The 12471-nt window shown below is 42.9% G+C and overlaps 1 protein-coding gene across 2 annotated transcripts in view; it reads right to left on the bottom strand.

Moving 5' to 3' along the window:
* WNK4 (WNK lysine deficient protein kinase 4) overlaps positions 1-12471 on the bottom strand; it is a 213054-nt gene that overhangs the window by 12112 nt on the left and 188471 nt on the right. For both annotated transcript variants that reach the window (XM_063960049.1, XM_063960047.1), the window contains exon 16: positions 1143-1224. In XM_063960049.1, the coding sequence (XP_063816119.1) occupies positions 1143-1224 (82 nt within the window). The remainder of the gene's footprint in view (positions 1-1142; positions 1225-12471) is intronic.

Below are 12471 nucleotides of genomic sequence, written 5' to 3'. Positions count from 1 at the left end.
GTGAATGGCTGTCAGCATATTGATTGGTGGATGGCTGGAGTTATCCACTAATCAGAGTGCAGCATTTCTCCCAGCCTGCAGCCAGACAGTGAATGGCTGTATGCATGCTGATTGGTGGATGACTGGAGCTACATTAGGACAGAGACCCTTTAAAATGTTGCTATGGGGCCTACAAATTTCTGGTTACAGCCCTGGCTGTAGGCATGTACAGATTTACATGGCTGATCTGGTAACACTGTCTAATGTCAACATCCTCCCTTGTTACCTCACTAGCCAGATGACAACTTAATCCCCATTTAATATAGGTCATGTGAGAGGTCGTAACTTACAGACCTAGTGCCTGATCCACAGTTGTATGCAAATGTGATGGTTTGCATATAACTACAATTGGTGGGAGGCCTGCACATGTGCGGATGGAGTCTGCGTTGTTGCACATTTGCGGACGAGGAGGATGGTGGCGCTGGGAAGCAAAATAATGGGATGTCGTCCCCGATTTCTGGGAGTGCTGAGACCAGTGTCTGAGTCTCCCAACTAAGATGCAGCTACTGTGCTACTCCATCCACCTCTGTATCAGGCGCTTAGTATGTAACTCACATACACCTAAAACTTCAGATTGTGTTTCCCCTGAACTACAGCCCACAATCATTTTTAACGTCAAATATATTGGAGATCTGTTGTCATGGGATGGTACTATTGGATAATACAGTCTACATAAACAAAGCTACTTATACCCCTTTCAGACCGCCTGAGGCAGGTCGCACATGGGAGAGTGACACGGGAGCTCCTAGCGTGCGACCCGCCTCAGGCTACCCGCCACCGCTAACTACAACCTGGCTTATTGCCGCGTTGGTGACATCAGCGGTGACGTGGCAGGGGTGGTGCTTGGAGATCACATGATCTCCAAGCGCTGCCCATACACAGAGTTCATCAACCCAACTCCCGTTCACACCGCACAGTGAGCCGGGTTGAAAACGTGTTCAACTCTGCTCACGACCAGGGTTGAAATACCCGGTCACTCGACCCTTTCAGACCGCACATGTACATGTGTTATACGCGTTTATGTGCCAATAACCCGTGTTCAGTGGTGGCGGTCTGAAAGGGGTTTTAGAGAAATATTTAGAGAGATAGTAAATGAAACTTACCGCTGGAAATGGCACTTGAAGGCAAATGATTCACTGGATCTGCAGGTGATGGAGGATCACAATCAGAAATGATGGGTTGTACCTTTAAAAATAAAGACAATGACATTAGCACACACTTCTGTAAAGCCTGAATAATGGCAAGTTCATTGTATGGTAGAATTATAGAGGGGCCAGAGGTAACGTAGAGGAGTGAACTGTGAGAAAGACTGGAACTCTTTTCTCCAATACCTATTTAGTAGATTGCACTGTTATTATTTTGCACTGAACCCATATAAGGTATAAAAAGGTCAAAAACACATTGTTTACGATATAAATCAGAACAAGTCTTCTCTTTGCCATAGCTACATACAATGTCCATCCTGTAACTAGAAAGTGGCATTTGTGAGCTGGGACCATATGCATGAGAATACGGATTATGCAGTCTCTCATTCCAAGAAGACAGACACATTGGCCTCAGAGATGTATCTAGTTCCTAGCAAGTTGGGAGCCTGCATTCTTGCTAATACAGGCCCTGGGTCACAGATGTGTGCTAATACTACTGTATCAGTTGCAGATCAGACTTTTATCGATCATCTGAGTTTCCCTAAGATCGTACAGCATGGCCGCAGGAAGTAAGACGCTGGAGCCATTGCAGCTGCAGATGGGGTCACAGTAGCAGGCTGAGACATGCCCTGTAAATGGTCACAAAACATGCCTGCATTTTTGCCACCACTTCCCTTATAGTCGCACCTGACTGTCAATCACTTTGTGAATAAATCCTCATTGCAACCTCCATCAAAAGACCACCATGGCACATGAGCAGTGCAGTCGGCCGATAATCACTCCCGTAGTTTCAATGAGTAAATAGAGCTAAATGGTCATGTGACATAGCCTTTTCAGATGAACTTGACCACAGGTAGATTTTGAATCTTCAACCTGGGCATGACATTTGATTTCATTTTCCTCTAAATTCTTATAAACTACTCAGGAGTAAAGTCTGCAGCACACATGTATTTTCCTTTTACCCTGGGATCTCATTCCTCCTGAATACATGGTGCTTTTGTGAATAACATTTTTTATCAGTTTCCAATTTGACCACTAGGTGTCACACACACATCAGACGTCTTGAAGCCTATTTGTTACAATACTGCAAAAGTAATCACGTCTTACTGATTTTATAAATGTTTTACAATCAGAGCTTTACAATAGACTTTTTTCTTTTTTTTGTATTTTTTTTTGTTTCTAAGCAATATTTTAAACAATATTATTTTCAAGCAAAGATGCGTCATTTTGATATTATGGGTGGTAGTCAATTGTTTATCACGCCCGATCTCCCATCTAAAGTGACGGGAGATCATGGGATGGTATTCAATTGTTTCTTTTTATTGAGCTTGTCACGCCCAGAGAGGTCGAGTTTAGTCGCTTTATGGGACAAGTCCCGTTTCAGCACTCAAACGGGTCACTTTTTGCTTATTTCAGTTGTCACCTCCAGGGCAGGGTGCGAGCTGAAATGCTGGCGCTGGCAGCTGATCGCACCAGAATGGAGCTACAATTGAATAGCTCCGTATAAGAGTAAAAATTACACTGACCAAATACCTTAACTGTTAATTATCCCGATGAGATGGAAAGGATTTGTGATAGGGTAGGTTGGATCTGGATGGCAGCTACTTTACATTATCCTGTTTACTGTTTGTTTTTTTATTTAAAAACATGGTCAAACGAGAGTAAGATATTAAATGTCCAACTCCATGCTAGTTCCACCCTATTCATATATACACATATACGCATTACACTCACATTATTGAGCCTACATATCATATCCTTTTCCACCTTACAACCATGCAGTAGCAGCAATGCCGCATAATTTAGGTATTGGAAATATTTTAAAATATCCTAGTGCAGCAGGCATGAGAGATATCCCTTGTATTAGGCTAAATAACACTTCCTATTGCAGTCCCCTTTATTTTCACTAGGTTCTGCTTTCTTGCCCTATTTATCAAGTTCCAAAAGCTTAGCTTTTCAGAGCTTGACCTCATTAGCTAATGCCATCTCCTTAAGGCCACATTCTCATTTTGTGGTTTTTCAAAGACAGGTCCTTAGGATCACTCTTTGGTAGCGTATACTTGCACATGCCTGATAGGAGAATACTGCTTGAACTCCTCATCGACAGGGCAGCCAGGGAGAATGAGAAAACCACGCCCAGGGGAATTAGTAGAGAAAAAACAAAACCACATTCTAAATCAGCTCAATATGCCACAATAAGGAATGTTATTTTTTGTGACCATAATGGAAGTTTTAATGATTCGACCACTATATCATTTTATTATACTGTATTAAGGCATGCCACATGATGTCAGCCCAATGCACACTTTTCATTACAAACACCTCTGGAGAGTATGCTTCCTGATAAACAATAATAGTGGCAAATTCCTTTTATTTGTTACATTACAATTGATTATTCAACCCTGTTTCTCTACAAATGCCTACTGCATGGAAGCCCTGTAAAATAATGTGTTGAAATCTATAGCAACTCATCAGTTAGAAGTTAGAAGTGTAACACAAGTCTAGCAAATAAAAGTGAATATACAGTATTATTGTTTGCTATACTGTAGGTTACAATATATTTGTGCTAATGCACAATGGTTATGAGATTTTTTTCTCATCTACGCTTACAAAATATAGGAGTCACAGATAAAGCACCAGCCAATCAGCCCCTAATTGCCATGTTACAGGCTGTGTTTGAAAAATGTCAGTTAGGTTAGACCCGCTTGGCCGGAAGGAGACTTCACATCGGCACCTATACAGGCACCCACACATATGTGGCAGTCCCGCCGCCAGATTCAACCGGATGACAGGACGACGGGATTTCAGTGTGAACACATACATTTCAATGTATTTGTTCACACAGTGCCGCTGTGCACTGTGTTCTATTGAAATCCCGTTTAGCAATGGCCAGATCCTGTTCTGTGGCTTCCTGCAGAACAGGATCCGTGTGCACAATAAAAAACTCTCCCGGCCAAGCGGGTCCCGTTATTCAGTGGGATCCGCTTGGCCGCTATGTGTGGCCCTAGCCTTAGAGTAGGAGCTGGTTGGCTGGTATTTTATCTCTCTCCAAGGCTTAGTAAATAGACCCCATAATTTTTTTAAATAAAGATACATGTGGATCGATATCGCCAGTCTCATGTATCAGACACATATATTTACCCTGATATTGCCAGTGACCTTATTTTCTGGGGTGAACATTTTGAGCAGAGGTGTGGGGGTGTCGTTGAGCCTCCAGAGAGATTCCTGCTCCCCATTCATAGTCCCCGCACTCACATACTTCAGTTCCTCATTAGTGACACCCTTTCATTCTGAGAGTGCAGCCGGCTCAGTAAGAAGAATTGGGGAAGCGTGTCAGTCTCCTATCATCTTCTGCTGCATTCTATGAAACCAGTCTCCTAAGCACATTACAACATATCGATTCTTTCCCAAAGATGATCGGCTGTCATACTGAGGCCGATCCTATATTGGTACAGGACCTTCCTTTGTCCATGTCTAGTTTGCTCTAAGTGGTACACATAACAAATTGAAGTGAGATTTTCCATGCATAGCTTAACAAATTTCCCCAAATTTGATAAAACATATTCTTAAATGTATATTACATGCTATTTATAGGAAGTCGGGGCCAGTATGGCATACAAAGGGAGTAATATAGCTCCATGTTCCAGTATATCTAGTGCCATAGACATCTGATGCCCTTGCATATAAATTAGGTTGGTTTTTCCAAATAAAAGATTATGGGTTTATAAAATATCTGCATACTTTGTGTTGATTATACCAGTGATAACACTGAGGTGTCTCATACCCCAATTACCAAATCCTAGTGAGTTTTTACAAAACGCTGGCATGAATATTGGTGCAACCCACAAAATGGCTGCCTCCACAGTATGTGGCACACTGTAAATATTCCAAATTAGAACAGCTTCCAGTTAAGAATAAAATGATTGTAGACTTAATAGCAGAAACAAAGAACTGATTGATTGGGTAACATGTTTTCTGAGAAGTTTTATACAATGGTTCCTGGCATTTAGCAAAGCAAGGTAACCACTGAGTTACTATACGTGACCAGAACTCTTAAGACCCATTTACACACTCTGCTAATCCAGAGAAAAATCCCTGGCTCTTCAATAATGTTTTCCCACACACTCTGTATTTGTAATCAATGGTACTTCAGTTGATACTTGTTACAGCCACATAACCACCCTATAACTTAACAGGTTGGCACATTGGGGGTCATTTCGAATTGTTCGCTCATTGACGATTTTCGCTATGCTGCGATTTGTTGCTAATTGCACATGCGCAAGCCACGCAGGGCGCATGCGCTTAGTTATTTAACTAAAAACTTAGCAGTTTTGCTGTGGATCCTGCGGCGCTTTTCAGTCGCACTTCTGATCGGTGAATGATTGACAGGAAAGGGGCGTTTCTGGGTGGTAACTGAGCGTTTTCCGGGAGTGTGCTAAAAAACGCAGGCGTGTCAGAGAAAAACGCGGGAGTGTCTGGAGAAACGGGGGAGTGGCTGGCTGAACGCAGGGCGTGTTTGTGACGTCAAACCAGGAACTAAACGGACGGAGCTGATCGCAATCTGTGAGTAGGTCTGGAGCTACTCAGAAACTGCAAAGAATTATTTAGTAGCAGTTCTGCTAATCTTTCGTTCGCTATTCTGCTAAGCTAAGATACACTCCCAGAGGGCGGCGGCCTAGCGTGTGCAATGTTGCTAAAAGTAGCTAGCGAGCGAACAACTCGGAATGAGGGCCCTTGTTCATTGTTTACAAGCACTGAAACAGCAGTTGCTTGGAACCCTTGTGCACGTTGTGCAGCTGCAGAACTAAATTTAGAACATGGTTAATAGTGGATAAGAGTGAAACATAGAAATGGGCATCTACAAATATGGATGACTGTTTTTTAAGGATGCGTACTAGCGCCACAAGCCTTACTGGAGCCCTAGTTTAGGATTTGTCACATATCCATGTATGATTTACAGTATGTACTGTTGCTTCTGTAATGATTTGAGATTTTACCTCCTGGACAAAACCAAAGTATTACCTCCTGCAGATTCTGTCTTCCAAGACTGTGACAGAAAGGCACATGGAGTAGAACACAAGTTTAGAATGAATTCTAGCGCTGGTCTGATACTAGCACATTAACTGTATGGGGGAGATTACAATCTAAGCAATGGCAGGTCACCGGCAACGTTAGCCTGACAGCAGGAGAGCGAAGGAGGGAGACAGCGCTGGACTTGGGATGCAGTTGCAATGCCGGCTTCTATAGATGGCAAGAGCAATATTGTCCCCATTGCCGGCAATGGGGACCCAGCGCTCTCTTTTTTATGGCTACAGCAAAACCTTCCGGGCATTACTGGGTCTCCGCTTAGAGTGGATGTCGCACATGTGCATGACACTGCAGCCCGTCGCTGGCAGCAAGAGAGCAGAGGACGCTGCTGAGGTGAGAGACGGCGCTGGACCTCGCCAGAGAGGAAAGTAATGCTGAATACCAGCTGCATATTCCTACTAGAGTCGCAGTGATACTAAATGAAATATGCTGCTGGTTTTAAACCTCTTTGACAAATGGGGCCCTAAGTGTTAACCTGATATTCTATTATGGTTAAAATTAAATAACCACTGTCCCATTTCATTAGAGAGCTGCAACGTCTCCAGCTGCTTTAGGACAAGGGGGGTAATTCCAAGTTGATCGCAGCAGGAATTTTGTTATCAATTGGGCAAAACCATGTGCACTGCAGGGGAGGCAGATTTAACATGTGCAGAGAGAGTTAGATTTGGGTGTGGTGAGTTCAATTTGCAATCTAAATTGCAGTGTAAAAATAAAGTAGCCAGTATTTACTATTACTATTTACAGAAACAAAATAACCCACCTAAATCTTACTCTCTCTGCACATGTTATATCTGCCCCCCCTGCACTGCACATGGTTTTGCCCAACTGCTAAAAAATTTCCTGCTGCGATCAACTTGGAATTACCCCCAATATCCTATGCAGTGGTTCTCAACCGTAACCCTGAAGTACCCCCAACAGGTTATATTTTTAGGATTTGTCTGTGGAAGCAGGTGGGATAATTACTGACCCAGCAAAAGAGATTCACTCACCTGTGCACAGAGCCAAGATCAGGTAGGTACAGGAGGTATGGGGCCAGTACATCAAATGCCTGACTTCCCAATGACCAGCAAAATCCAACATATTCATGATCATTTTTTGTCAGAATTGACAAACTGAGGATCCCCAACATGTTGTATTTTGACAAAAATGTTTTTTAACAGAATCATTGGTAAAGTGCAGGCCCAATGACTGATGACGTATGGGCCCCTGTACACCTATACTGGACCCAGGCAGATGGGGGGATATGGCTCGAATGATGATGCTAACAAACTGAGGGATTTATTTACAAAGCTTTGGAGAGACATAAAGTGGGGAGAGATAAAGTACCAGTCAGTCAATCAGCTGGTTGGTTGGTACTTTATCTCTCTCCGAGGCTTAGTAAATAGACGCTTTATTATTCCATAAGGCAGTGAGTGGGATCATTGGTGACTGCAGCAGGGCCAGATTATGATGAACCTGCCAAGAGCAACCCCTCTCACAGACGGTCCCCACCCCCTCCCCATCAGATCATTTATCCTTCCTTAGCCTTAGCAGTATCCTCACCCCCCGCCCCTATTCCCTGCTCAGCTCTCCTCTCTTGTCCTTCCTCCCTGCTTCTATTAGCACTGCACAGAAGGTTGGCACTGTAGCTGTTCACACCACAGAGATACTCCCTTTCACCTGCAGTCTTTCCCACTGTCCCCTTTTCTCCTGCAGTCTCTCCCACTGTCCCCTTTTCCCCTGCAGTCTCTCCCACTGTCCCCTTTTCCCCTGCAGTCTCTCCCACTGTCCCCTTTTCCCCTGCAGTCTCTCCCACTGTCCCCTTTTCCCCTGCAGTCTCTCCCACTGTCCTTGAACTCTTTTCCACTGTCCTCTTTACCTCTGCAGTCTCTCACACTGGGGCAGATTTATTAACCTCGGTGAAGTGATAAAGTGGAAGGTGATAAAGGACCAGCCAATCAGATCCTTACTGCCATGTCACAGGCTGGGTTTGAAAAAGGACAGTTAGGAGCTGACTGGCTGGTACTTTATTACCTTCCAATTTATCACTTCACCGAGCTTAATAAATCTGCCCCACCGTCTCTTTTTCCCACGGCATCTCTCCCACTGTCCCCTTTTCCACTGCATCTCTCCCACTGTTCCCTTTTCACACTGTCCGCTTTTTTCCTAAGGTCTTTCCCACTGTCCCCTTTTCCCCTGCAGTCTCTCCCACTATCCTCTTTACCTCTGCAGTCTCTCCCACTGTTCCATTTTCTCCTATTGTGTGGGGACAATTGGGGGTAGATTTAAGGGGGTACACACAGAGAGATCCGTGTTTAAAATCTAAGCAATCCGACTAGATTGCTTAGATTTTAAGCACGGATCTGCCATGTGAATGCCCCCCAACGATAACGATTCGCGACCACGCGCATCGCTATCGCCGGTGCTAGATTGAGCCTGCATGCAGGCTCAATCTAGCGGGTCGCTCACTTCAGCGCTGTGTGAAGTGAGCGGCACCCCGTCGTCACTTCTCTCGCTCAGCACATCGCACTGTGCTGAGCAGGGGGAAGAGAAGTGTGCTGAGCGGTCTGTGTTAAGATCACTCAGCACACATCTCTCTCGCCAGTACCCCCCTTTACTAAAGCTTCTAAAACAGGTGTTGTCCATATGCCTGAGGGTACTATGGAGAGAGCTTCATAACATGTACTTTCTCTGGGTACCAGGGCTCAATGCCACAGGGGGCTGCCTTTGTCATTTGTACTGGGTCACACAATTGCTTATGGAAGCCATGCATGTGGATGATATGAGAAATACTCAAAACATGACCTGTTGGTGGTAGCTGAGGACTGGATTTTAGTACCACTGTCCTAATGAGCTCTGATACAGATATAAACTGTGAGAGCGTTGGCCCTAGCCCTGTGTATGAAACAACCAATCCACACAGTGCCTTTCACTTATTGTATATTTTTAAACAAAGCAATATGAAACCTTTATATATTACTGTAAAACAGTGGTTGTGCTTCCTCTCTAAGCAAAAGCTATGTTAGAAGCAGCAGTCCATTAAGGGACACATTCATTAGTACTTGGACTAAAACCAACTCTTCTTTTATTCTCAATGCAAAACAAAGGTCAGAAACAAATTCATTCTGGGTTTTATTCATGAAATGAATTGTCCAAAAAGTAAAAATAAACGTATGAAAAGTTTCTTAGTTCAAAATGTTACACAAGGGTCACAGTGACATTCAGTTCAGCAAAAATAAACAAGCAACTGTTTATATTTAGTACATATGATGATTGGGCGTAAACCCCCCCATTCCCCCCCCCCAAAAAAAAAAAACTACAAACAAACAAACAAAACCTCTAGTTAAATTCTTAAACACATTAAGTAAATTAAATGGAAAAATGAGAGTGTTGCTAAGCACATAAAGGTCATTGGCTCAGCAAGGGAAATAAGCAGGGGCCATTCACCATTTTTTCTTGTACCCTCTACTATTGGTCCTAGCTAACTTCTTGGTTAGCTTGAAAGGTTCAACTGTTCCTTACTGACCGGCACGCTGGGAATCCTAGCAACTGGCCCCGATGCCCTGACTCGTTACACCATATGTACTGCAGAGATATCCGTCACTCGGGGGCTCAATGAAAATACACAGGCAGGTTGTTGTTTTAACATTTCGGGCCTGAAACCCCTTTTTCAAGATTTTATCAACTCTTGATAAAGATGGGTCAGCCCCGAAACGTTGAAACAACAACCTGCCTCTGTATTTTCATTAAGCCCCCGAGTGACGGATATCTCTGCAGTATATATATATATATATATAAATATTATGTAATAGAATAAAGGCATTGAAACATTTAAGTTATTTCTGCCTTGCTCAACTCTCTTCATGCCATGAGTGCTGCACCTGCACCTATGGGGGATGCATATATAATATTCTGGTAGTGTATTCAAGTATAATCGAGGCTCAGATGTTGTTCAGACCAATCACCAAAATGAGGAATAAAAGTGCTCTATGTGATTTTGACTATGGATTATTTTGGATTTTCATGCACAACATTTTGTACCATTTACAGAGAATTCTGCACAAAACATCTAAAGACTGTCAATTCTGTGGGTAAAAATATCTTGCTAATGAGAGAGGTCAAAGGAGACTGGCCAGACTGGTACCATGCGCTACAAGAGTGGTATGTAGAAAAGCTCTGAATGCACATCACATATAACCTTGTAGCATATGGGTTACAACAACAACAGACCACATCACGTTCCTCTCCTGTCAGCTAAGGACAGGACACTGAGACTACAGGCTCACATGTGCCCACTCTGATTTCTGAATCCATGAGTCCATCCTGCTCCTGTCAACAAGACTGAGATGCCCACTTGCAGCATCTTGAGACAGTGCACTTCCATCTCTATGTGTCTTTAGCGGCATCATTGGTCGCATCATCGAAACGTGCACCAACTCTATGGCAGGTGCAGTTTCCACATTCGATTATGGCCTCCTATGGGAGCACTGCAGTGTCTTTGGCCACAGCTACTTCACCCGCCCCTGTTACCTCCCAGGACGCCCACTAAAATTCACAGACCCTTCAATTCACAATTCCAATTCTGAACTGTGTCTCTGCGCACTGACATTCAGGACTTATGCATGGTGCAACTCATGTGCCAACTGTGTGCAGCATTGACCCTGTATCCGACCCAGAATTAAGCCCAAAGGGTACTTGCACCCTGTTAGAAGTCTTCATAGCACAAGTTGTACATGTGAAATCTCAATACATCTGAATCTGAATAAAACTTGATGTTGCAATATTGCCTAGCAGGGACTTCAATGCATTCAGTGAATTAACAAACTCTATTTTCATACAATGTATGAGTCCTCCTTTCAAAACTAATGACAATGATGATGCAGTGATTTTGTTTTACTTGTCAATATGAAGTCTGGGTGACATATCATCAAACCACAAAGGATCAGTTACCAATATTCTACTGCCCTTAGGGACAATCTTTGCTTTTACTTTCAGAGTGTTTATGATTATACTAAGATATCCCAACAAATCAACAACAAAACCACTGGTAGCAGTATCTCCATTAATTTATACCCTAACAGACCTTCCACCAAAATATACGTTAAATAGACCTTCTATAACACAACGTAGCATTCCGTATGCAGATACAGGTGCAGTTGCACACAGAATATTGGTATGCCGCATATCATTTTAATCAGCAGAGTCTCCATGTGAGTCTATTTCACATAGTGATGTGAATAAGATGCATTTTCAGCAAAAAAAGATGCCCAACACTAACGGAAGTGCACGGAACCTGTCAGCTCACTGACGCCAGTCATGGCGTATTCAGACAAGATCTATAAGAACACATCTGTAACGATCTTTCATGCCTATAATTTGCTAGAGTTTGCCCAGTCACACACAAACAATAATAATAAGTGAAGTAAGAAATCATAGGCAGCAGCATTCTCACGACTACTATTAGTTTGAATTAAAATATTTTGGTCCAAAAAATCCTGCATTTCTTTCTTATTCATCTTTTGGGTGTTTTACAAATTAATATATATATATATATATATATATAAAACATGTGTGCTCCTGCACTCGCATCAAAAATAACAACAGTGGGGTGCTCCTAGTGGGGTACTCCAAGTACTGGTGGGCCCACAATATTCAGGTTAGAGTCCAAAAGATTAATTTTGGAGGTGCACTCATCCAATAAGTGATTCACAGCAACTTTTCATAATTCACATAATTTTATTGGTGGAAATTCGGCTTATTCAGTCGACGTTTCGATCCTCATTGTTGGGATCTTTTTCAAGACAAGCTTCGACATATAGTTAATGCTCACAAGGCATCATATATTGATTTTCTGCTAATCAATATATCCAGTTCGGACTATACCGTGGCTGCACAACTGCTGGAGCCATATGCAAAATGGTTTACGTGTGGATAACAAGCTCATAAAAACAACAAGCTCTTGTGGACAATTTAGTCAACTCCATGGATCACCTGATTGATCCTATCATACCAGCATCAGCAGCCATACGGTATGGCTGCTGATGCTGGTATGATAGGATCAATCAGGTGATCCATGGAGTTGACTAAATTGTCCACAAGAGCTTGTTGTTTTTATGAGCTTGTTATCCACACGTAAACCATTTTGCATATGGCTCCAGCAGTTGTGCAGCCACGGTATAGTCCGAACTGGATATATTGATTAGCAGAAAATCAATATATG

This window comes from Pseudophryne corroboree, chromosome 3 (genome assembly GCF_028390025.1).
Source record: "Pseudophryne corroboree isolate aPseCor3 chromosome 3, aPseCor3.hap2, whole genome shotgun sequence".
Lineage (NCBI taxonomy): Eukaryota > Metazoa > Chordata > Amphibia > Anura > Myobatrachidae > Pseudophryne > Pseudophryne corroboree.
The sequence above is the reverse complement of the archived record's forward strand: the minus strand, read 5'-3'. Positions and strand labels throughout refer to the sequence as shown.